This window comes from Giraffa tippelskirchi, chromosome 2 (assembly GCF_054371585.1).
Source record: "Giraffa tippelskirchi isolate mGirTip1 chromosome 2, T2T-mGirTip1v1.2.pri, whole genome shotgun sequence".
NCBI classification, from domain to species: Eukaryota; Metazoa; Chordata; class Mammalia; order Artiodactyla; family Giraffidae; genus Giraffa; species Giraffa tippelskirchi.
In genome coordinates this window covers 38,447,989-38,474,864 of record NC_137276.1, presented here as the reverse complement: position 1 = coordinate 38,474,864, position 26,876 = coordinate 38,447,989, and the positions used below count along the sequence as shown (strand labels likewise).

The 26,876-nt window shown below is 33.7% G+C and overlaps 1 protein-coding gene across 6 annotated transcripts in view; it reads left to right on the top strand.

The window, feature by feature from the left end:
* KIF20B (kinesin family member 20B) overlaps window positions 1-26,876 on the top strand; it is an 83,550-nt gene that overhangs the window by 8,247 nt on the left and 48,427 nt on the right. For 3 of the 6 annotated variants that reach the window (XM_081555666.1, XM_081555674.1, XM_081555658.1), the window contains exons 3-18: window positions 7,837-7,923; window positions 8,293-8,409; window positions 8,883-9,021; window positions 9,589-9,773; window positions 11,679-11,715; window positions 12,196-12,423; window positions 13,344-13,455; window positions 15,829-15,900; window positions 16,010-16,156; window positions 16,849-17,011; window positions 17,539-17,829; window positions 21,350-21,489; window positions 22,038-22,176; window positions 23,327-23,435; window positions 24,168-24,220; window positions 25,565-25,684. In XM_081555666.1, coding sequence (XP_081411792.1) covers window positions 7,837-7,923; window positions 8,293-8,409; window positions 8,883-9,021; window positions 9,589-9,773; window positions 11,679-11,715; window positions 12,196-12,423; window positions 13,344-13,455; window positions 15,829-15,900; window positions 16,010-16,156; window positions 16,849-17,011; window positions 17,539-17,829; window positions 21,350-21,489; window positions 22,038-22,176; window positions 23,327-23,435; window positions 24,168-24,220; window positions 25,565-25,684 — 2,139 coding nt within the window. Of the gene's footprint in view, window positions 1-7,836; window positions 7,924-8,292; window positions 8,410-8,882; window positions 9,022-9,588; window positions 9,774-11,678; window positions 11,716-12,195; window positions 12,424-13,343; window positions 13,456-15,828; window positions 15,901-16,009; window positions 16,157-16,848; window positions 17,012-17,538; window positions 17,830-21,349; window positions 21,490-22,037; window positions 22,177-23,206; window positions 23,436-24,167; window positions 24,221-25,564; window positions 25,685-26,876 lie in introns of all 6 variants that reach the window. The other 3 variants (XM_081555636.1, XM_081555647.1, XM_081555625.1) reach the window with 1 other exon arrangement.

Below are 26,876 nucleotides of genomic sequence, written 5' to 3'. Positions count from 1 at the left end.
CCCACCAACCATTGGTCTTTTAACTATCTCCAATGTTTTGCCTTTTTCAGAATATCATATTTTAATAGTTGGGATTATACTGTCTGTAGCCATTTCAGATTGGCATCCTTCACCTAGTAGTAGGCATCTAAGATTCTTCCATGTCTTGCCATGGCTTGATAGTTCAGTTGTTTTTAGTTCTGAATTATATTCGGTTATATGGATGTTCAGTTCAGTTACTCAGTCATGTCCAACTCTTTCCAACCCCATGGTCTGCAGCATGCCAGGCTTCCCTGTCCATCTCCAACTCCCGGAGCTTACTCAAACTGATGTCCATCGAGTTGGTGATGCTATCCAACTGTCTCATCCTCTGTCGTCCCCTTGTCCTCCTGCCTTCAATCTTTCCCAGCATCAGGGTCTTTTCCAATGAGTCAGTTCTTTGCATCAGGTGGCCAAAGTATTGGAGCTTCAGCTTCAGCAATCAGTCCTTGCAACGAATACTCACTTTAGGATGGACTGGTGGGATCTCCTTGCAGTCCAAGGGACTCTCAAGAGTCTTCTCCAGCACCACAGTTCAAAAGCCTCAATTCTTCAGCACTCAGCTTTCTTTATAGTCCCCAACTCTCACATCCATACATGACTGGAAAAACCATAGATTTGACTAGATGGACCTTTGTTAGCAAAGTAATGCCTCTGCTTTTTAACATGCTTTCCAGGCTAGTCATAGTTTTTCTTCCAAGCAGCAAGTGTTTTTTAATTTTATGGCTACAGTCACCGTTCACAATGATTTTGAAGCCCTCAAAAATAAAGTCTCTCACTGTTTCCATTGTTCAGAATTATTTTTAGTTCTAATTCTAATTTTAATTTAGTTTATAATTTTAACTAAATATATATAAGTATATATTTAGTTTATAATTTTAATTTAATTTGTTTATAATTTATAATTATAAATTTAGTTACAAATTATAATTAGTTCTGAATTATATCCATTATATGGATGTACTGTGAAAGGCATGATCTATTGAAAGGCATTTTAGTTGCTTCCTTTAGGGGAACTATGAAAAAAACTTATGAGCATTCATGTGCAAGTTTTCTGTGGACATAAGTTTTCAGTTTCTTTGGATAATTACCAATGAACATGATTGGTAGATTGTATGGAACAAAAATATGTTTAATTTTGTGGGAAACTATTAAACTATCTTCCGTAATGGCTGTAACATTTTGCATTCCCACCAGCAGTGAATGAGAGTTCCTGTTGATCCACATCCTCACCAGCATTTGGTTGTCAGTGTTCAGATACTGGCTATTCTAATAGATGTGTAGTGATAGCTCATTTTAATTTGCATTTCCCTGATGACATAGTGTGGAGCATCTTTTTATATGCTTATTTTTCATCTGTATATCTTATTTGGTAAGATATCTGATAAGGTCTTTGGCCAATTTTAATCAGTTTGTGTTCTTATGGTTACATTTTAAGAATTCTTTATATATTTTGGCTGCTGCTGCTGCAGCTAAGTCGTTTTAGTCGTGTCCGAGTCTGTGCGACCCCATAGACGGCAACCCACCAGGATCCCCCGTCCCTGGGATTCTCCAGCCAAGAACACTGGAGTGGGTTGCCATTTCCTTCTCCAGTGCATGAAAGTGAAAAGTGAAAGTGAAGTCGCTCAGTGGTGTCCGACTCTTAGCGACCCCATGGAGTATAGCCTACCAGGCTCCTCCATCCATGGGATTTTCCAGGCAAGAGTACTGGAGTGGGGTGCCATTATAGTCCTTTATTTGGTATCTTTTTTGCACATATTTTCTCCCAGTCTGTAGCTTGTCTTATCATTCTCTTGATTATATCTTTTACAAAGCATAAAATTAGTTTTAATGAAGCCCAACTTATCTGTTATTTCTTTCATAGATCATGCCTTTGGCGTTGAATCAAAAAAGTCATTGCCAAATGCAGGATCATCCAGATTTTCTAGAATTTTAATAGTTTTGCATTTTACATTTAGGTTTGTATTCTTTTTAAGTTAATTTCTTTGACAGGTGTAAAGTCTATGTTTAGGTTAATTTTTTTGCATATGGATGTCCAGTTGCTCCAGCACCATTTGTTGAACAGACTGTCTGCTCACTTGTGTAGCCTTTGCTTTTTTGTCAAAGATCAATTGACTATATTCATGTTGATCTATTCCAGGGCTCTCTTCTGTTCCATTGATTCTGTTCTTTTGCCACTGCTACACTATCTTGATTATTGTAGCTTTATAATATGTCTTAAAATTGGGTATTGTGAGTCCTTCATCTTTGTTCCTCTCTTTCAATTTCTTGTTGGCTATCCTGAGTAGTCTTTTTATTTTTAGTCATTCTAATAGGTATGTATTGATAATCTAATTGATATTTGCATTTACCTAATGACCAAAGATATTAAATATGTTTTCATGTGCTTATTTGCCCTTTGTGTGTCTTCAGAGAAATGTCAATTTAAATCTTTTGCCCATTAAAATAATTTTTTTTTAATTGAATTTTAAGTGTTCTTTATGTTCTCTGGATACATCTGTCTATCAGATATATCCCTTGCAAGTATTTCCTCTATGGCTTGTTTTTTCATCCTTCAAGTGTTTTTCAAAGAGAAGTTTTAAATTTTGACGAAGTCCATTTTACCAGTTTGTTCTATTATGTATTGTGCTGTTTGTGGCATATCTAAGAAATCTTTGCTTAATTCCAGGCCACAGAGGTTTTCTTCTGTGTTTTCTTTTAGAAGTTTTTAGTTTTATATTTAAGTCTGTGATCTGTGACCCATTTGAAATTAATTTTTCTTTTTTTTTTTTTTAATAAATTTATTTATTTTAGTTGTGGGCTAATTACTTTACAATATTGTAATAGTTTTTGCCATACATTGACATGAATCAGCCATGAGTTTATATGTGTTCCCCTTCCTGGACCCCCCACCCACCTCCCTCCCCATCCCATCCCTCTGGGTCATCCCATTGTCCCGGCCCTGAGCCTTTGTCTCATGCATCGAACATGGAATGGTGTTCTGTTTCACATATGATAATATACATGTTTCAATGCTATTCTCCCAGAACGTCCCACCCTCACCTTCTCCCTCAGAGTCCATAAAATTGTTCTATGCATCTGTGTCTCTTATTCTGTCTCGCATATAGGGTTATCGTTACCATCTTTCAAATTCCATATATATGCATTAGTATACTGTATTGTTGTTTTTCTTTCTGGCTTACTTCACTCTGTATAATGGGCTCCAGTTTCATCCATCTCAGTAGAACTGATTCAAATGTATTCTTTTTAATGGCTGAGTAATATTCCATTGTGTATATGTACCACAGCTTCCTTATCCATTCGTCTGCTGATGGACATCTAGGTTGCTTCCATGTCCTGGCTATTGTAAACAGTGCTGCGATGAACATTGGGGTACACGCGTCTCTTTCAATTCTGGTTTCTTCGGTGTGTATGCCCAGCAGTGGGATTGCTGGATTGTATGGCAGTTCTATTCCCAGTTTTTTAAGGAATCTCCACACTGTTCTCCATAGTGGCTGTACTAGTTTGCATTCCCACCAACAGTGTAAGAGGGTTCCCTTTTCTCCACACCCTCTCCAGCATTTATTGCTTGTAGACTTTTGGATAGCAGCCATTCTGACTGGTGTGAAATGATACCTCATTGTGGTTTTGATTTGCATTTCTCTAATAATGAGCGATGTTGAGCATCTTTTCATGTGTTTGTTAGCCATCTGTATGTCTTCTTTGGAGAAATGTCTGTTTAGTTCTTTGGCCCATTTTTTGATTGGGTCGTTTATTTTTCTGGAATTCAGCTGCAGAAGTTGCTTGTATATTTTTGAGATTAATTGTTTGTCTGTTGCTTCGTTTGCTATTATTTTCTCCCATTCTGAAGGCTGTCTTTTCACCTTGCTTATAGTTTCCTTTGTTGTACAAAAGCTTTTAATTTTAATTAGGTCCCATTTGTTTATTTTTGCTTTTATTTCCAATATTCTGGGAGGTGGGTCATGGAGGATCCTGCTGTGATTTATGTCGGAGAGTGTTTTGCCTATGTTTTCCTCTAGGAGTTTTATAGTTTCTGGTCTTACGTTTAGATCTTTAATCCATTTTGAGTTTATTTTTGTGTATGGTGTTAGGAAGTGTTCTAGTTTCATTCTTTTACAAGTGGTTGACCAGTTTTCCCAGCACCACTTATTAAAGAGATTGTCTTTTCTCCATTGTATATTCTTGCCTCCTTTGTCGAAGATAAGGTGTCCATAGGTGCGTGGGTTTATCTCTGGGCTTTCTATTTTGTTCCATTGATCTATATTTCTATCTTTGTGCCAGTACCATACTGTCTTGATGACTGTGGCTTTGTAGTAGAGCCTGAAGTCAGGCAGGTTGATTCCTCCAGTTCCATTCTTCTTCCTCAAGATTGCTTTGGCTATTCAAAAATAAACCTCCACATACAAGAGTATTTGATTTATGACAAAGTTGTAAAGGAAATGCAGTACAGAAATGATAGCTCTTCCAACAAACTGTACTAGAACAATTGGATATCTATATACAATTTTAAAAATAGCCATTTGAATACACACCTCACATTGTATAGAAAAATTAATTTCAAAATAGCCAAATGAAATTAATTTTTCTATACAATGTGAGGTGTGTATTCAAATGGCTATTTTTAAAATTGTATATAGATATCCAATTGTTCTAGTACAGTTTGTTGGAAGAGCTATCATTTCTGTACTGCATTTCCTTTACAACTTTGTCATAAATCAAATACTCTTGTATGTGGAGGTTTATTTTTGAATACTCTATATATTCTGTTTCATTTATCTATCTCTCTGGCTCTCAGTAGCCCACTGTTCTGATCACTGTAGCTTTAAAATGTGTTGAACTCAGGTGGTAGTGTTAGCCCATCAAATTTCTTCTTTATCAGAATTGTTTTGACTGTTCTAGGAACTTTGCATTTATCTGTGAGTTTTTAAATGAGCTTGTCAGTTAATCCCCAAAAAAAACTTCTGGGATTTTTTGTTGCAATTGCATTGAATCTGTAGATCAGTTTTGGAAGAATGGGTGTCTTAACAACAGTGAGTCTACCAAATAATGAATGAAGCATATCTCCATTTATTTTGGTCCCTTCTAATTTCTCTGAGCAGTTTTTTAATTTTCAGTATATGATGTTCTTGATATTTTGTTAAGATTTTTCCTTAATTAGTTCATAATTTTTGAGGTTATTGCAAATGGTATTGTTTTTTAAAATCAAATTCTGTTTCTTCCAAGCATATACAGAAACGTGACTTTTTGCATATTGGTCTTCTATCATACTATTGCTAAACTCTTTTAATAGTTCTGGTAACTTTTTTGAAGGTGTTGTCAGATTTTTAACATAGAAAATTGTAGATGTTCATGATATCTGTGAATAAAAACAATTTTATTGCTACCTTCCCATCCTTTTTCTCTTCCTTTTTCTTCTCTTCTTCCTCTTCCCTCTCCTTCACTTCTTTCCTCCTCTCCCCCTCCTTTCACCTGATGACATTGGCTAAAACATCTAGAACCTCTAATATAGTGTTGAATAGAAGTGGTGAAAGCAGAAATCCCTTTGTTGTTACTCATCTTGCTCCTCTTCTTTAATTCAGTCTTTTGTCATCAAATATGATGTTAAGTATAGGTTTCTTATAAGTGCTCTTTATCAGGTTAAGGAAGTTCCCTTCTATTCCAGTCTGTTTGTAGTTCTTATTATGAATGGATGTTGAATACGTCTATCAAATTCAAGTCATTCATATGCACTTTTTTTGCATCTAGTAGTGATGAAAGTTTCTCATTTATTCTTTTAATGTATTTAATTACACTAATTGATTTTTGAATGCCAACTTGACCTTACACTAGGATAAACTATTTTTTGTTAGGATGTACTTTCCTATTTTATATATTAGCTAATATTTTGTTAGGGAATTTTTGCCTCTTTTTTTCCTGACAGGGAACTTATTTTCAGAATGTATTAAAACAATTGCATGTCAATAATAAGAAAATAGTCTAATAAAAATGGGCAAAAGATTTGTACAGATACTTCACAAAAGAAGCTATACATAGGGTTGATATGGACTTGAAAAAGGTGTTCAACATCATTAGTCATATTCAGTTCAGTCGCTCAGTCGCGTCTGACTCTTTGCGACCCCATGAACTGTGGCACGCCAGGCCTCCCTGTCCATCACCAACTCCTGGAGTTTACCCAAACTCGTGTCCATTGAGTCAGTGATGCCATCCAACCACCTCATCCTCTGTCGTCCCCTTCTCCTCCTACCTTCAATCTTTCCCAACATCAGGGTCTTTTCAAATGAGTCAGCTCTTCGCATCAGGTTCAGCTTCAACATCAGTCCTTCCAATGAACACCCAGGCCTAATTTCCTTTAGGATGAATGGTTGGATCTCCTTGCAGTCCAAAGGACTCTCAAGAGTCTTCTCCAACACCATAGTTCAAAAGCATCAATTCTTCAGCACTCAGCTTTCTTTATAGTCCAACTATCACATCCATACACGACTACTGGAAAAACCATAGCCTTGACTAGACAGACGTTTGTTGACAAAGTAATGTCTCTGCTTTTTAATATGCTGTCTAGGTTGGTCATAACTTTCCTTCCAAGGAGTAAACATCTTTTTATTTCATGGCTACAGTTACCATCTGCAGTGATTTTGGAACCCCAGAAAATAAAGTCAGCCACTGTTTCCCATGAAGTGATGGGACCGGATGCCATGATCTTAGTTTTCTGAATGTTGAGCTTTAAGCCAACTTTTTCACTCTCCTCTTTCACTTTCATCAAGAGGCTCTTTAGTTCTTCTTCACTATAAGGAAAATGCATAAATTAAAACCACAATCAGATAGCACCCTCACACCCACTAGAAGGGCGATAATGAAGAAGACTGGCCACACCATCCACTGGTGAGTGTGCAGAGCAACTGACATGTTTATCCACTGTTTGTGGGAATAGAAGATGCCACAACACTTTGGAGAACATTTTGCCTTTATCTTATAATTATTAGGGATATTGTTATGTAATTTTTTTCTGAGCATATCTTTGTTAGGTTGTGGTATTCAGGTTATGTCAAACTCAAATTAATTGAAAGGTGTTCTCTCGTCATTTTCTTAGAGTTTGTCTTTAATTTGTGTGATTATAACCTTTAATGTTTGAGAGAATTTACCAGTGAACTACCAGGTTATTGCAAACGGTATTGCTTTTTGGAGAGTTTGGAGTTTTTATATAGGATTATTTTGTTTGAATATAAGTTGAATTTCTTTACTAGGTATAGGGTTATTCAAATTTTCTTCTTGTGTCTTGTTTGGTGAATTGTGTTTTTCAAGTAATTGGTTTTTTTTTACTTTTTAATATAAAGCATTTCTTTAAAATTGTTTTTTTAAAAAATGTACTAAGCTAATTCCTTTCTCAAAGGACGCAGTAAGGAGAATGTAATACACCAAAATAAATAAATAAATTAAAATGAATGATGGTATTGAGCATTTGGGTTAATTGAGTATTCCGGTTGCTTGTGATTTACTCTACTCTTCAATGTTTTAGTGACTTTCAGCCCTGTTATTTGTATTGGTTATAAAAGTTATGATTTTATGCCAAAGAAGCATATTGTAAACTTTAAATATAAATATAGAAGGCAGGGGAAATTGAATCTTTTCTGACATTTTTGTTTTTTTAAAAATATTTGTTTTTCTTTAAACAAATATAAAGTGGATGAAAACAGAAGAGTCACTGTTTGCTTAGAGGTTTTGTATAATCTCAGATTATTCTATAACAATCAGCCACTTTAAAGAAAGGTGATCTCTGAAAATGTACATTTTATATCTTTAAAATATTTTCTGCTTTTTAAGGCAAACAGTTCGGAATCTAAAGGTTATCTCCAAGTTTGTCTTCGAGTAAGACCATTCACACAGGCAGAAAAAGAACATGAGTCTGAGGTTTGTGCTGAATTTAATTTTATAATTTACTTCCATTGCTAAGTCACTTTAGTCGTGTCCGACTCTGTGCAACCCCATAGACGGCAGCCCACCAGGCTCCTTCGTCCCTGGGATTCTCCAGGCAAGAATATTGAAGTGGGTTGCCATTTCCTTCTCCAGTGCATGAAAGGGAAAAGTGAAAGTGAAGTCGCTCAGTCGTGTCTGACTCTTCGCGACCCATGGGCTGTAGCCTACCAGGCTCCTCCGTCCATGGGATTTCCCAGGCAAGAGTACTGGAGTGGGGTGCCATTGCCTTCTCCTTACTTCCGTTAAGTGGGCACAATATCATCGTTTTAATTTACTTGTTGTTTTTAATTATTTGTGTTCTAGGGCTGTGTGTATATTCTGGATTCACAGACTGTTGTGCTGAAGGATCCTCAGTGTACTCTTGGTCGTTTAAGTGAGAAAAGCTCTGGGCAGATGGCACAGAAATTCAGTTTTTCCAAGGTAGGTACCCATATGAAACTGAAGGTTTTTCTTTTAAGATAAAGAGACTTGGCTTCAGCTAAATTGCTCCCTAATTGTATATAATGAACTCTATACACCTTGTGCTTTCGAAACTTAGATCTTAGGTTCTGGTATTTTTTTCTCAATGGTAGGGCTCAAATTTTAGGTGTATAAATATATAATTGAAAGTGAATAAATCATTGTAAAAATCTTACAATCTCTTTGTGGTGGGTGGAAATGTTCTTTTAAAAATTTAGATGAAAGGTTATTGGCTGGATCAGATTTCTGTCTTGAAAACTTTTGGCAGTAGTTAAACTAGCAATTGTATCTGTGAGGATTGGGGATATGTCAACTATTTTAAGAATGAGTCTTGTAAGACAGATCTTTTAAATATTAAAAATATTAAAGGGTAGAACTCGTAACTATTAACTTGAATTTTCTAAAAAGACTTGTTTTAAAAAATGCTTGTTTAGGTTTTTGGCCCAGAAACTACACAGAAGGAATTCTTCCAGGGGTGCATTCTGCAGCCAGTTAAAGACCTCTTGAAAGGACAGAGTCGGCTGATTTTTACTTATGGGCTAACCAATTCTGGAAAAACTTACACGTTTCAAGGTAAATGGTTTTATTTTTGCTAGGAAGAAAAAAGGAAGCACTAATATTTGCTCATTTTCATAATACTTATAGTTATGTTTCCAATACCTTGCAACTTTGCTCTGTTTTTAATAGTAGTAGCATATTGAATGTGTATTGCCCATGGCTTTTAAATCAGATTGACTTAATTTGTGAAACTACTTTACCCGTATGATAGAGAATTAAATGATGGTAACAACTTGGAAAAAGGACTGATGTAACATAAGAAATTAAGCATAGAAAACCAGGGAAACACTTGATATTTTATTTTACGTTTATACTTTGTGATAATGAATGATAGCCAATCTTAAAACCTGCTCTGAATGTAAAATTTCAGGTTTTACATCAGACTAATAGTTGATAAATGTCAGTTATACGATGAAAACCAAAGTGATAGAACACTGAGTAATCTGTAACTTTTCTCACTTTTTGTCTTAGCTTTTTACTCTTGCCTATTGGTGGTATAAAAGGAGTCTTGGTAGTTCAAGAATGTTTCTTTAATCTTTCTTAGTACTTTGAGAGACTATAAAACACAAATTCTTGTCATAGGCACAGAAGAAAATACTGGCATTCTTCCTCGAACTTTGAATGTATTATTTGATAGTCTTCAGGAAAGACTGTATACAAAGATGAACCTTAAACCACATAGGTCCAGAGAATACTTACGGTTATCACCAGACCAAGAGAAAGAAGAAGTCGCTAGCAAAAGTGCACTACTTCGGCAAGTTAAAGAGGTATGGGAGTATTTTAGCAGGTAAAATACACATAATTGTGACCTTTTATTAGCTCTTCAGTTTGTTTCAGCCTGTATTGAAATATCTTGTTGTGGTTCTTTATGATAAAAGTATTAAAAGCTTTTTTGAAGACATTTCTTATTTTATATTGTACAAGCAACTGAAATGTTTAAACAAAACAAATGTAAATGTTCTTTATTTTAGGTTGTTGTAGAAACAGCAACTTTCTATATAATGATGTTTTAAAATTCCTTTTTTTTATTTGTAAAAGTAATATGTATGTACAAAATCTAAACAAGAGGATATGAAAAATTAAAAAAATTTCCTATAATTTCATTTCTGAAGAGAAAAACTGATATTAACAGATATGAGCATATCCTGTTTGATCTTTTTCTCAGTATACCAAAAAAAAAAATTTATGTACTGAGGTTTCTATGTATGTCTGTATGTTGTTTAGTCGCTGAGTCATATCCAATTCTTTGTGACCCCGTGGATTGTAGCCCGCCAGGCTCCTCTGTCCATGGTATTTCCCAGACAAGAATACTGAAGTGGGTTGCCATTACGTTCTCCAGGGGATCTTCTGGACACAGGGATTGAACCTACGTCTCCACTTTGGCAGGCGGGTTCTTTACCACTGAGCCACCAGGAAGCTCATATACACACACAAACATAGTCATATGTAAATAGTCGCATGTATCTTTATACCTTTTTCTTTGTGTGTGGGATAATGGTCTTTTATTTTAACAAAAATGAGATTTTATTATACAGACATTCTATAACTTGCTCTTTGATTTAACATATTGTAAATCTCTTTTACTACATTAATTCACGTGTCTCATCTGTTTATGTTTTTTCCTCTTTTCTTCTTTTTAGTAATTTTTTATTAAAGCATGTTCTAATAAAGTTATGTTTGTCTATTTATTCCTTCTGTGCCTTCTGGATTTTGTGTTATGTTTTTACATGTTTATTCTAAGATTGTTAAAAACTACTAACAATCTTTTTGAATATATTCAAAACACTGATGGGAATTTGTTTTAAATAATTTAGAAATCAGGGTTTCAAAGTAGTGTTGTTGCTTGGTGGAGAGTAAAGTTCAGAGTCCATGATTATGCTGTCTGAAAGTAAAATAGTATTTTAACAAGATTTGTGGAGATTGGTGGATATTTGTATAGATAATTCATAGAGGAAATTCAAGTCATTAATATTGATAAAAAATTTTCTCTAACAGGTTATATAGTTAAAATATTATTTTGCCTATGAAATTATTAAAAATATTAAAATGTGAGATCATGCTTTCTTTTTTTAAAATCTTTTTTTATTGAGGTTACTGTACAGTATTACATGTTTCAGGTATATGACATGCGATATACACTTTCACTTCCATATATTGATTGTAAAATGTATTTCTCCAAAGCAATTTGGAGAAATACTCATAATACTATATTATGAGTGATAACTTGAAAAAAAGTTCATATCTTTTCATCTACCAATTTAGATTAAGGTATGTAGCCTAAGGGAACAATTAAATTACAGAAAGAAAAAATATACTGAGATGTTTATCTTAGTATTATTTAATTGTCTTTTCACATCACATCTAGTCAGTTATGCAGCCACCAAATGTTTGTTAATAATTTTTAATTTTATAGAGAGAAACCTTACAATGCAGTCAGTGTAGGGAAAGGAATAGAAGGGAATGTATTGAGATATTAATAGTAATTGTCTCTAAGTGGCAGGGATTATATATGACAGTATTCTTTTGAATATTTTCTGTAGTTTCCCCAAATTTCCTATTAGGTTGTTGAATTGAGTAGATGAAAGGCTGGTGACTTATTTGGATAGGTAATGAATTTACTGGTTATTTAATCTTAACTAAAAATATGTTTTAACTTAAGAAATCTTTTTCAGGTTGTTATGCATAATGACAGTTATGGTGCTCTTTATGGTAAGGTTCCTTTCTCATATACTTTTAAGATGTTGATTATTTAAAAGGCTTTTAATTTTTGAATCACTTCTGGTGATTTAATTTCTTTAATGACACAGTCAATAATACTTCAAAAATAGTACATAACTATGTGAAATGTCAGTCACTGTAAGGTTTTATTTGGATTTAATAACTGACTGTTACTGATTGTTAACTTTTACTGATTGTTAACTTTTATGTTGAATTCAAGAGTGGCACTATGTTTTTCTTTGTCCTTTACATTTAATTTCATTTTGGTTTATTAACATATTTGCAAAACAAAAAAGCCAAATTTTGGTTAACACAAATATTTTTATCTGCTTTGGTCCAAACAATTTTTAACACTGCTAGTCAGAAGATTTGGATGCTTAGTTTTTCAAGCTGGGGAGTCTTGAAATATAATAAGATAATAACTCATTATCTTACTTAATTTTGTGATTATCTTTTTTTTATTTTCTGTAGGAAGTGTAACAAACTCTATGAGTATCCCAGAGTTTGAAGAATCCATGAAAGATTGTGAACACTCGAACTTGAATATGGATATTAATAGAAAATTTTCTGTATGGGTATCTTTCTTTGAGATATACAATGAATGTATTTATGATTTGTTTGTTCCTGTATCATCTAAGTTCCAAAAGAGAAAGACACTGCGCCTTTCCCAAGATGTAAAGGGCTATTCTTTCATAAAAGGTATACTGATGAGTATTTTTTACTTTTTTGCTCTAAAGTTTCTTTCTAGGCTTTGTTATAGGAAAGCAGAATGGAAATTGAAAGTTTTTATACTACTTATTAATATCAAGATAGTAAGAGTAGTTTTTACTTTGAAAATCTGTTTTGGTATGTTCATTAAACCTGAAGGTAAAAAGGGTTTAGTATTTTGTTTCTTGAGTATTATTGATTGAATTTTAGGGAATAGGAAAAGCTGTGTGTGTATATTCACATTATTCTGTGCTTTGTAACAGTATTCAGACCTTGGAGTTACTTGGTATACCACAGTGGTATTTTTCCAACCTTTTAAAATTCACTACCCTACAATAGGAAATACTTATTAATGACACCATGATTCTCCACCTGCATGTGTGTGTGTGTGTGTATGCATATTTACAATTGAAAATTATTATTAATTATATTTACCCTCATTGCAAGGAATACACTTTGGTGTTTTGTACATTCTACTTCATTTTTACAAAATGCTAGTTATGGCTCAAGAAATTTGATTTCATGACTCACAAATGAATTGCAATCTATCTAAACTCTCATAGCTAGTTAATTTTCTAGGTTTACTCTGTAATGTACTTTGTCTTTTTTTTTCCGAATGTCTAATTCTGAGGAAACTTAACCTATTTTTAATTTTCCCTTTGGCAAACTCTTTTGAAGAATGTTTACTTTTTCTGTTTATGCTAGAAAATCATTATAATATCCTCATCTTGTGTACTTATTTTCTAGTGGAATATGAGATAGCTGAGTTGTCTATACCTAGGACGTGTCATTAAAAGAAAGATTTCATTATATGTCTTTAGGAAAGAGATTACAAATCTTCGAAGTGATTACAGTGTACAGCAAATGCTGTGCATTTATAAATTGATATGTGCCCTCTTTATTTTTTAAAGATCTACAGTGGATTCAAGTATCCGATGCCAAAGAAGCGTATAGACTTTTAAAGCTAGGAACAAAGCACCAGAGTGTTGCTTTCACAAAACTGAACAATGCTTCTAGTAGAAGGTAAGGAGTAAATCTTGTGTTATAAGCCTGACCTGAGGCACCCAGGTGTTCTGTGCTAATTTGAAAGTAAAAGTGAAAGTCACATGGTTGTGTCAAACTCTTTGCAATCCCATGGACTGTAGCCCGCCAGACTCCTCTCTCCATGGAATTCTACAGGCAAGAATACTGGAGTGGATTGCCATTTCCTTCTCCAGGGGATCTCCTCGACCCATGGATCGAACCTGGGTCTCCTGCATTGCAGGCGGATTCTTTACCAACTGAGCTACTAGGGAAGCCCTAGTAGCCGTGTGCCGGAGTCCTGCTCCAGCTGGTCCAGGGGTTCCCTCAGGATGGACGGTGTCAGCGGAGAGAAGAAACAGCGAGACTAGGCAGGTGTGAGGCAGCATCAGCGTCTGAGCTTTATTTTTCAAAGGGAGCTTTTTATATCTTAAGTTGTACATAAGAGGAAAATGTAAAATGTAGAGTCATGCCAGATTAGCTCAACGGGTCAGCAGTTTCTGGCCTTTATCGAAACCAGGATACTTTTTGTATATCTTATTTACAAAAGTCTCATGTTGTTTACATCATCTTCTGGCCTGGAGGCCTGCTAACATCTTATGACTCTTTATTGATAAGGGTTGATCAGCCAGAACACTTTTTCTAAAAGTATTTTTGTATCAGGCACAGAATGTAGCAGAGCTACATTTTTTTTAAAGAATACAGGCACAGTGGATTATGACAAAGAAAGGATTCATTAACTCAAAGTTTCAAAGTAAAGCCTGTTTTTTATAATCTATCTTTTGCCTTGAGCTTAAGGGAAAAGAATGTGGTCCCATAAAGTCATGGTACTGCAGGCTGAAACCATGTAGCACCAAGGTCAGTTCTTTCACAAAAATCACCAGCTAGATTAACAACTGTCTTATTATTTTCATATTAAGGCTAAACCTTTATTTTTATAAGTCTCTAACTACTATACCTTTATTATATAGGCTCAGGGCGTTAAGAGCAAAAACATAGCAAGTAAATATAGACCGAATAACAGTTTTGTAAAGTAATATTTTTTATGTGTTTCCAATAGGCTTTTTCCTCCTCGATGGGCTCTGCCCATTGGGCCTTTTATGCGTTCAGGCTCTCAGTGCTGTTTATTGTTGAGGAGTAGTCATGTATACTAGTTCTAAAGATACAGGCACATTTGTCAAGCAAACTAAGATGCTAGCAAAAGGAGCTTAGATTAAAATACTCTTTTTTATGAATAATCTTATAGAGTGCCACCGTTTGGGGGGCATGTTGATTAGAGTTTTAAATTGACCTGGTTAGGAAAGGATCAGGGAAGGCCTTCTGCCTAAGTCACAGAAATTAGGGAGCAGTCTATTATAGCAAGCATCAGAAAGATATCATCTTTAAGGTGAGCGCTGAAGCAGCTTATCAAAATCCCTGAGGCCTGAGTTGCCTTGCTCGTCAGGTCTTCTCCTCATGACCTTGTCATGGGTGGGATCTCGTGTGCTGGCTCCCGGCAGCCGTGCTCATTTAAATACAACTAATTTAAGATTAAATCAGACAGTAGGTTTTCTGATATGTTAAATTAATTTGTAGGCATAAAAACATTCTGTAAACTGAAGAGCACTAAACACATAAGATTATCAGGACTAATTTCTTGTTCTAACATACAGTTTACTAATTTGCACTCAACATGAAGTATTTTTATTCTTTCTATATGTGAATATCTAAGCTCAATGTTTTAATTGTCTGTAATATAGGACATTTCTCTGTGTTTTTTCTACTTACTCCATGAACATAGACACTGTATAAATACTGAGTTAGGCCAGTATTTCAAAGGGCTAAGGAAGGATGTTTTTAATGGAAGGGATTGGAGAATGAGAGAGAAAAGGAAATAAGTTTAAACAGTGAGATACTTAAAACAGATTTTCTCTTAAAGGGGAAAGAGCCCCGTCTCCCATGTATGGCTTAAGGACAACATATAATCCAGATAAGCCAATATTTAGGCATCTAAGACAAATGTATACTTTGCTTGATTTAAGTGATTAGCTGTACATTATACCATTTTAATAAGTAATACCATCTTTGCAAGCAAATTGAGACTTGATTATGAATAACTTCATTAATAGAAGTTGGAATGTTGAGAAGAGTAAATTTGAAGGATTTGGGGCTAAGTGAAAGACAGATAAGCTCTTTGGTTTTAGTAGTCAAGTGTCAATGTAGGTGACAGTGGAGCACTAAATTGAGATATCTGGCAGCTAGTTGGAGAAGGTAGTACTGTAATGATGGCTAGTATTAGGATAAAAATAGATACTGATTTAGATGCTGGCCTCTCCTATTTAGAATGCAGAAATAAAGAATGAGTGATAATATTTAATCTTTGTTTATTTCTTTTAGTCACAGCATATTTACCATTAGAATATTACAGATTGAAGATTCGGAAATACCACATGTAATACGAGTCAGTGAGTAAGTTGAGCATTTCTTAATGTAAAAAAAAAAAAAAAAAAATTGTAATTATTTTGAATTTTTTTGTTTTGAAGAATTTTTTAAAGTTTTTTTCCTCTGGTTAATTTAGATTGTCTTTATGTGATCTTGCTGGCTCAGAACGAAGCATGAGGACACAGAATGAAGGTGAAAGGTTAAGAGAGACTGGGAACATCAACACTTCTTTATTGACTCTGGGAAAGTGTATCAGTGTTTTGAAGAACAGCGAAAAGTCAAAGTAAGAGTTGCTGAACATATTAACAGCATATCAAGGATTACATTAATATTTAAACTTTCAGCTTTGCTAGTTTTAAAAAGTTCTTTTGTTTTTAACTTGCTTCTTATGTAATGACTAGGTATAGACTGTAATTAAAATTTCTTAGAGATCTTGGATTTAAAAAATGATAGAAATGAAAAACATTTTCAGTCAATGCCAGTGACTCAGGTAAACCCAGTATTTTCTACAGCAAATATGTATCAACAGACAACTTAGATAATAAGCTTCTAATGCTGGTTTATTAACAGACTTTGAAACCATATTATTCTTATTAATGCGTTGTGTTTTTCTAGATGTGATAGATTTCTGTATTAACTAGCATTTTAGGCTAAGTAAATGATTCATCTAGCCTTTACCATTTTCTAGTTAAGGTGTATATATTGCATAATTGCTATACACTAGAGAACACAACCCACTTCATTGTGACTTCCTTTACATTTTGCCTAGTTGGTTATTACCCAGTAAGTATTAATAATAATAGTAGTAGTGTTTAAAGAAAACAACATGAATAAACAGAAAATGACTAGTACAGATGAAACTAATCACTAACCTAGAATTTAAGTCCATGGTTGTTAACGTTATTTCTTTGTAAAATTTATCAGTATCCTGACTTTACGAGATTTGTTTCAACTTTTTGAAAATTTTTTCCATAGGTTTCAACAGCATGTGCCTTTCCGGGAAAGTAAATTGACCCACTATTTTCAAAGTTTTTTTAATGGTAAAGGGAAGATATGTATGATTGTCAACATCAGCCAGTGTTCTTTTGCCTATGATGAGACACTCAATGTGTTGAAGTTCTCAGCCATTGCACAAAAAGTAAATATAGCTATATTTCAGAATTTGTTAAGCTTCATATTATTAGAGTAGTAATGATTTTTTTTCTTAGAGTAGATAATACATTTTGCACTTACAGCTGTAAACCTAGAAAGTAATTGAAAATTAGAAATGTAATATTTGAGTAGTAGACATAGGAAAAAAACTGAAAGTTACCCCTGTTTAAGAGTAAAATGACCTCGGCAATAAATAATTTACCCATTACAAATTGCAAGTTTGCAGCGAATTATATGCTCTGCTGTCCATCTGGCTTATTTAGTGGCTAATCAGGAAACCCCCTGCTGGGAGTAGTACTAAGAACTTAACCCAGAAAGTAGATTTATCTGTAGTATACATGTGTAATTAGCTTTTTTCTTATCAAATATGTATTTGAGTGTGCTAATTCGTTCTTGTATATTTGATTTTTCTTTTTAATTCTCAAGTTGCCATTTGACCTAAATTTATAATTGTTTTTTCTTTGTCTACAGTTTTTGCCTTTCTTTTAAAAGTTACATTGCATATTTTACCAGGTTTGTGTTCCAGATATTTTAAATTGCTCTCAAGAGAAATCATTTGGACCTGTCAAATCTTCTCAAGATGAATCGTTAAATATTAATAATTCAGATAATAAAATACTAAACGAAAAAAGATCCACAATTTCATGGGAAAGTAGTCTAGAAGATGTGGTGGAAGATGAAGATTTGGTTGAGGATCTAGAAGAAGCTGAAGAAAAGCAGAATGTGGAAACTGAATTTACTGATGAAGATCTAGATGATACATTAGAGGATGATAAGGCTTTCAGTAGCCATGAGGGGAAGAGAGTATGTATTAACTCATACTTCTAAAATTGGCTTATTTATTATTCTGAAGTTATGGTTAATAATTCTTAAGGCTCTTTCTCCCATTTTTTCCAATAATACACTAAGTTTATCTTTCATTTACATGTTTTGAAAATTTTCACACCCATAGAATAATATAATGAATACTCATTTGCACTTCATCTGGATTTACCAGTTGTTAACATTTTACCATTTTTATAATCTCTTTCTGTGAGTGTGAATACACATCTTTTTTGCCTGTATCATTTGAAACAAGATGCAGACATAATGACACCTTACAACTAACTACTTCAGCATGTTTCCCAAGAACATGGGCATGTTCCTCACAATCAAAAGGCCATTTTCATACCTAAGCACTTTCACATTAATACAGTAATGTAGTGTTGTATTGTCCATATTGAGATTTCTCTAGTGGTCCCAGTATTTCCTTTCATAGCCACTTTGTTTTTGATCTACAACTCAATACATTGCTTTTGATTATCCTGTTTCTTTAGTTAATCTCTAATCTAGCATAGATATTTTTGAAAATTTGTGGTTAATTGTCTTGTAAAAAACCTCTAGTCTGGATCATCTTATTATCATAAGATTATTATTATTATTATCATAAGATTATTATGATCTTATTATCAAAAGATGATCCAGGTTTAACACTTTAGGCAAGCCTATTACACATGTGAAGTTGTGAATTTACCATTGAATCACATTAGGAGGCAGACGATGTCTGATTTCTCCATTTTTGGTGAAGCCAAGTTTTGGTTAACTCGATGTTGTGTTTCAGATCTCTTTTCATTGTTCCCCAGTATCCTTTCACCCTGTGATTTTAACATACTCCTCTGAATTTTACCTTGCAGTCTTAAGTACAAGAGTGCAAAATGTGTGCCTAGTACCTATTATTCTATTTATTCAAAACAAAAATCACTTGATCGTCTTACATTTATGGAAACAAATAAGATTTAATGGTGTTTCTTGTAATCTCTGTCCAAATAAAATTCATACATATATTTAAGTTTCATTAATCCTGAAATACGGCTTCCCAGGTGGCTCAGTGATAAAGAATTCGCCTGCCAGGGCAGGAGATGCAGGTTTGATCCCTGGGTCAGAAAGATCTCCTGGGGAAAGAAATGGCAACTTGCTCTAATATTCTTGCCTGGAGAATCCCATGGACAGAGGAATCTGGCGAGCTACAGTCCGTGGGGTTATAAAGAGGCAGACACGACTGAGTGACTGGGCACACATGCACACAGTTCTGAAATAGAGATCATGTCCGCATTACTGGTTCCCCTCATTAACTGACTTCAGTGGTATTGACACAGCTGACATCATAGTACTCTTTTGGACCGTAGAAGTTTATGTAGATCAATGATGTATTGAGTTAAATACTCTCATCTTAATAGTTCATCCCAGTGTCCCTGAAAGCCTTTGTTGTGCCTGTGTTGCTTAGAAATGAAGATGAAAGCTTCAGATTCCATTAGTCCTATTTTATCTGGTCACTACGTGATTGAACCTGGTTTACCCTGGATTTCAGTAGTGTAGTACTTCCCTCAGTGAAAAACTAGGCTAAGTCATTAATAGTCATACTTTAATTTTTTTATCTCAAAACTGAAGTTTATATATCAATCTAATGTTCATTAAACTTATTGTGTTAGTAGTTTATGAATTTATAAAGGAAAAATAATGTGGTTTATGTAGGATTATATAGTGTAAATGCATATCTTATAATATTGACTAAGTACTTCAAAATTAAAATTTCATCCAAGTTTTTTGTAATACTTCTCAAAATGAAAATGATTAGGCTTCTTGTACTTTACATTGTTAACATTTTATTAATTAGAGGGTCATCAGTATTAAAGATCAGTATTAAAGATCATTATGAAATATATTGATAGTAACATATTTGTGCTTAAAATTCATTTAACTTGAATAACCAGAATTTTTTTCACTCAATGCCTTATCATATACTAACAGTGATAGAAAACTAGTTGTTGAGAATTATTGAAAGAAACCAATTTCCCAAGGTATTCCCACATTCATACAGATTTTTCTTGAGTCTCCCACATTTCTTCTTCAATGTGAAAAGTGAACGTGTTAGTCAGTAAGTCGTGTCTGACTCTTTGTGACCCCATGGACTGTGCCTGCCAGGCTCCTCCGTCTATGGGATTTCCCAGACGAAGATTCTGGAGTGGCTTGCCATTCCCTTCTGCAGAGGATCTTTCCCACCCAGGGATTGAACCTGGGTCTCCTACGTTGCAGATGGACTCTTTACCATCTGAGCCATTAGAGAAGCCCTTCTTCAATAGCTACTATTAGTTACTATTAAATATTTATTGTTTTAAACAGTGGGAAAAGTCTGTGGTTATTTAAAATTATAAAAGTATTATATAATCGTGATAGGAAAAAGGAAAATAAATATAAATCTCTCTAAATCTACTGCTCGTGTTAATAGATTTTTGCTGTAGTTACAATATTGTTAACTGATTTTCTTCATTTAAAAATAAATCGTGGAAATTAATGAATTGTAAATATGTCATCATAATTCATTACAGTAGTTTTACTGTATGATGGTACTGTAGTTCAACCCATTTCTTAAGTTTGTTGAGTTGCGTTTTACTTTTTTTTGTTTACATACATCCACTCGTTGCAAAAAACACAGTGACTATTTTATAGCCAAAATATAAAATTATTTCCTCAGTAGAAGTTCTTAGGATTTTAAGGTCAAGATATCTGTAAAATATTTTCAAAGATAAGATTGAGAAAGTGAAAGCTCTATATCTTTGAGAGAGTTTATTAATTTGTTTATTATTGAGAAACTTTAATCAGAAACCTTAACAAAGGCTATCAGGCTCTTCTCTTGACTGCTGTAATTTACATACCTATACTGGCTATAATGTCAAATTTTAATTGTTTTATTATTTATTGTCCGTATTACATGATTAATTATGTGTGTACTTTCAAAGACAGAGTTGTTACTTACATTTGGATGGTTATAGAAACCCAATAAAATATGTAATATCTACCTTTGCCATTTTGAAAACGGGATTCACAGTAACTGCTCTGTGTAGTCAACTTTGTATTTTGAGACTAACTTTAAGCTCAAACTTAAGCATTTACCACAGACTTGGTCCTTACTTTCCCTACCCAGGAAATTTGAGTGCTCCTACTAAGTATAAAAAAGGTTGTGTGGATTAAATGAAATAAAATATGAACTCCCCAAGGTAGTTCCCAGTAGATAATAGATGCTCAAATTTTCTTTTCTCTTCATTCTTTGTGTAACCAGACAGACATTTGAACTATGTCTGTTTCTAAAATGTGGCTAGATGAACTTGATTTTTCACATTAATGAATCTCTGCATATACATAGTTTTCAGTGAAAATACTATCTTTATTAAAAGGAAACATAATTATATAATAATGAAATGAAAAAGTTTTATTTTTGAACACATGGAATATCTTTCTCTTGGAATTTATTTGCTTTTTAATTAGAATTTTAATATTTTTATTTTAGAAACTTTTGGATTTAATAGAAGATTTGAAAAAAAAACTAATAAATGAAAGAAAAGAAAAGTTAACAATGGAATTTAAAATTCGTGAAGAAGTTACACAGGAGTTTACTCAGTATTTGGCCCAACGAGAAGCTGACTTTAAGTAAGTTTGTTTGTTTGTGTCCAGGTAAAAATTGAAAATTTTATTTACTTGTGAAAAAAATTTTTTTTTGCTTTTCTATATTGGGTGACTTCTAAACTCTAACTTTTATGCAAGCTTGAAAATAGCTATTACTAATCCCCATGGTGATTGTGAATTATATATAAGTGATTATTTAAACTGACTTTTAATTTGTAAGTCCTTTTATTTACTGTCTGAGCCACCAGGGACTTCCCTGGTGCCTCAGATGGTAAAGAATCTGCCTTCAGTACAAGAGACCTGGGCTTGATTCCTGGGTTGGAAAGATCCCCTGGAGAAGGAAATGGCAGCCCACTTCAGTATTCTTGCCTGGAAAGTCCCATGGACAGATGAGCCTGGTGGGCTATAGTCAGTGGGGTCGCAGAGAGTCGGACACGACTCAGCAACTAACACTTTCACTTTAATTTACACTTTCACTTTAATTTATAATGTGCTTAATCTTAGAAATTTAAAATAAAAATGTAAAGTAGTGGTTTTTCTGTTTCTTAATGGGATTAATTTCTGTTATAAAGGGAAACTCTCCTTCAGGAACGAGAAATTTTAGAAGAAAATGCAGAATGTCGTTTGGCTATTTTCAAAGATTTGATTGGTAAATGTGATACTCAGGAGGAACCAAAGAATGAAGATTACACCATGAAAGATGAAACTGAAGTATGTTAACTGAAATATTAAATACATAAAGTATAGGTACCAGGATTTAGTATATGACATCAATGATAATTTAATATACTTCAGAATTAAAAAAAACTTAATATGTAACTTTATTATCAGTAAGTGTGCTTTGTTAGGAATGTAAACACAAATAGTTTAAGTATAGCTATTGATCTTAGAAAAAAATATCTTTTACATTTATATCTCAGTTTGGTGTTATTTGAGTCATTGTGTTGTTTGTAGGTAGATTGCTTTTTGTCTGATTATGGGATACCCACTCAGATTTGTTTTAAACTTAAGAATTTTACATGGCTGAGAGACCTGTAGGGTCATTTAATTCTGTTCTGATTAAAACAAAAATATTTATATATAGAAAAATCACTCTTACTTGTCTGAATAACCATTCTCTACTGTTGAGGAAACATTTTGCTTTTCTGCTGCTTCTACGGAAGCTGAAATTAATCACAGCTTTTTGGAATGTTGGTTGTTTTTGTTTTGCTTTGTTTTTTAATTACTCAGTTCAGCGGTCCAGGATGATAATGTCTAGGCTCTTGCTGTCAAGCCATCATTCTGTGTCCCTAACATAGTTTGGGATTCAGTCTGCATTGTGAAAATGAGGATTTGTTTCTTCAGCTCACCCAAAAAATCTTTTAAAGACTCATTATATGACTAAGAGTATACCTGAACTAGGTAGTTGTAATTGTTCTGTAAACTGTACATAAACAACGTACAGTTTATGACACTGTTGTTACGGAGAAATGATGTCTCAGGTTCCATAAAATAGAAGATGACTAATAGAATACATATTTTTCATAATTGGAGCTACTTCTATATAAGAAAACATAAACATGTCTATAGTCACCTAATAGAAAAACATAAATAATATGTTTAAAAAATTGTAAGTTGTGCATTTGTTTTGCTATTTGTTTTTAAAACACACTAGATGTAGTGAAACACGCTAGATGTACTTTCACGCTGAAGTAGTGAAAGCCACTGTTAACATTAGGCATGTGGTTTTTGCTATTTTTAGGAAGGACATAATTATGTAGGAATTGAAGATATTATTGATTCTCTTCAAGATGATGTCACTGGTATTAAGAAACAGGCTGAAATTGCTCACTTATATATTGCATCTCTTGCTGACCCCCAGGAAGCTATTGCTTGTTTAGAAATAAAGTTTAATCAAGTTAAAGCTGAATTAGCTAAAACCAAAGAAGAATTAATCAAAACCCAAGAAGAGTTAAAAAAGAGAGAAAGTGGTAAGTGGTTGTATTATATCCCTGTGTAGATGTTATAAATTCTTAAAGACAGTTGGTAAGTATGAGGTTTATGCAGCTTATTTACCAAGTGGTCAGAAAATGATGGAGGTAACATTTAATATTTTACCATTTGTATGAGTTTACAGTAATTTGCTAGTAAAAATATATTTTTGCTTTTCTTTACTTTTAGACTAATATGACTAGAAAATAGACTTTCAGGAAAAACCAAAACCTAAGTATAGCTTTATCAGCAAATTAAGAAATCTCATAGGAAATTGTAAAGCTGTAAAATTTGTTCATTTATATTTGTGTGTGTGTGTGGTGGTGGGGGACTGGGAGGGGTTGTCACATCTGAGTTTCAAGTATTAGATGAAATTCTCTGCCCTTTTCTGTGTGAAACAAGATGGGTAGAAAATAGCAGATAAGTGATGCCTCATTACGAAGTGGATCAGAAAGGTATAAGCTACTTCTCTTCTGACATTATTCCAGAAATTTTCTACGATTGAGCAGACAGCATTCATTTTTGCCCTGGGTTTTGAAAGTGGCTTTTTCAGAAACATTATTCTCTGGTGGTAGAATTTGTAGCTGTTTGTGTGCTTCTAGTGCTGTGAAAATTCTTTTTCCTGAGTATAACAATGAAGTGTCTACTGTAGCAGCTTATGTTTCATGTTTATTTAGTGATATATTTTTTTAGGTGCTTAGATATTTATTTTTAACATTCTTATTTTTCAGAATCAGAAATTAATTTAAATTCATTGATTCAAGAGCTTGAGAAATCTAATAAGGTAATGCTTTTAAGCTTTATTTTGTCTTGATAAGGAAATTAATAAGTAAAATAGCATGAATAATTAATGAGTATATAAGTGCCTTCACTCTCATACCTCTCTCCACATATGGTCTCTGGAAAGTTTCTTTGGTCTTACCAGAAAAGATTTTATTTGTATATGTGTATATATACGTGTGTGTATGTGTGTAACATACATCTTTTAAAAAATTTATACGAATAGGATTGTAGTTCTGTGTCTTGCTTTCTTCCCTTAGAGGGCATCTTAGATCTGTGTGTGCTGCCAGAGAATCATCTTTGTGTCATTCTTTTACCAGGTGCATTGTGTTGAGTAGATTATTTAAAGAGTATTTATCTTGTCTGAAGTTACTGTTTTAAAATTTAGGATATGGCCTGATCAGTGTGCAGCATCAGAATCTGAAAATCTCTAGCATTTTATACCTTCAGATCAAATAATTACTCTACATGGTTTGTAGATGGATTTGACATTGTTAGATCTGAGTGTGAAATTGCAGGTATACATAGAGGTGAAGTGAATTTAAAACTCTAAACTTAATATTTTTCCTGACCTTCTCTTAACTTACATTTGTTCTTCTAAAGAGCTGAGTATTTTAACATATGATCAGATATAAATAATTCAAAATCTTGGCATCTAATACCCAGTACTTAAAAAGATAACCAAAATAATGTACTCAGTACAAGACATTTTAGCTGTTGTTTAGACAGTTCCTATTATCCTCCTTTTCTTTTATTTTTTTCCTATTTATAAAAATAGCTGCTAGTTGTAAACATACTGTTATATTAAACTATGTAAAATAGAAGGTACAGTAGTCCCCCATAATGTCTCTTTTACATTGAAAACAAATCCAAACCAACTTGGTTGGTAGCTCTTTGAGATTGTTTTATGTATATATACACACACATACACACATATATGTATTTTTTATAGAACATTTTGTATGAACTCTTTTAAGTTCTTTAGTTGTTTAAGTCTCAGAACAACCTTATGATGTAGATACTGTTATTTTTTTGTTTTTTACGTAGGCATTAAATAACTTCCTTGGGGTTCACAACTAGAAAATAGAGAAGCTAGGATTCAAACCCAGATCATGTGACTCCTGATTCCTCTTACCTATTATGATATATTGCTTCTTTTTCCTTTTATATTTAGGCATGTTAATTTTTTAAATGAAAATAAAGTCATGCTATGCATAGTGTATTGCTATTGTTTTTTTTTTCTTTTTGCTTAATCTTAAAATTTGAAAGAATTCTAAACTGTATCATATTTGCATTCTAGTTATCCCCAAAGTACATTCACTTAACTTTGTTTTTTTCCTTCCCAAAGAAAATAATTATGCAGAATCAAAGAATTCAAGAGTTGATGGATAAAATTGACCAAAAAGAGGATACTGTTAACAAGTTTCAGAACCTAAAATTTCATATGGAAAACACATTTAAAGGCAGTGTAAGAATCTAACTTTATTTGTGTTATAAATTAAATAAAGAGTATGTTTGGTTTGGTTTAAAATAATTTAAAATAGCTTATACAACTGAGACTAATTTACTAAGAATGTTGACTTGCTTATCTTGGCATTGAATTCAATTCATTATTGCGCCAATATGAATTTTTGAGAACTTAGAAGATGGCAGTTTGATCTCCACAAACTAAGCTGGGAATGCTTTGTACATAAGAGGGACAAGATCGTGTAGCCCTTAGAAGGTTGCTGCTGCTGCTGCTAAGTCGCTTCAGTCATGTCCGACTCTGTGCGACCCCATAGATGGCAGCCCACCAGGCTCCGCCGTCCCTGGGATTCTCCAGGCAAGAATACTGGAGTGGGTTGCCATTTCCTTCTCCAGTGCATGAAAGGGAAAAGTGAAAGTGAAGTCGCTCAGTCGTGTCCGACTCTTAGCGACCCCATGGACTGTAGCCTACCAGGCTTCTCCGTCCATGGGATTTTCCAGGCAAGAGTACTGGAGTGGGGTGCCATTGCCTTCTCCGCCTTAGAAGGTTAAGCCTCAGCAAATTGGATGGGGAGCTCTGGGGTGAAAGAAACTTAGATGTGCCTTGATATCCACAGATCATAAAGATCTCTGTCTCTCTATAGGTCTACTCTATTGATATATCTGTCTATATCTGTACGTCCATCTCTATAGAACTATAAATGACATCAGGTTTTAGATGCTTGTTTCTATTTTATAAAATTTTGCTAAAGTTCATATATTTAATAGCAGGGATATTTTCTTTTAAAAATTGCATTATTAACTATAGCATATAAAGCCTTTATGGGCTTGTCAGGGCTCAGCAGTGAAGAATCCGCTTGCCATGCAGGAGGTGTGGATTCAATCCCTGGGTTGGGCAGATCCCCTGCAGAAAGAAACGGCAACCCAGTCCAGTGTGTCTTACCTGACAAATCCCATGGACAGAGGAGCCTTGTGGGCTACACTCCATACTGTTGCAAAAGAGTTGGACACAACTCAGTCACTAAAAAAAAAACTACAACATTTTAAGGGTTTTTAAGTAGCCTTTCATAAATAGAAGTTTAGGTAATTTTATATTTAGGTAGTTTAGGATTGGATGATCAGCCTGTCTTTTAATCGTTTTTTTATTAAACAATGGTTTTTGGCTTTCTTTTATGTTCATTTTTTTATTGCTGCTG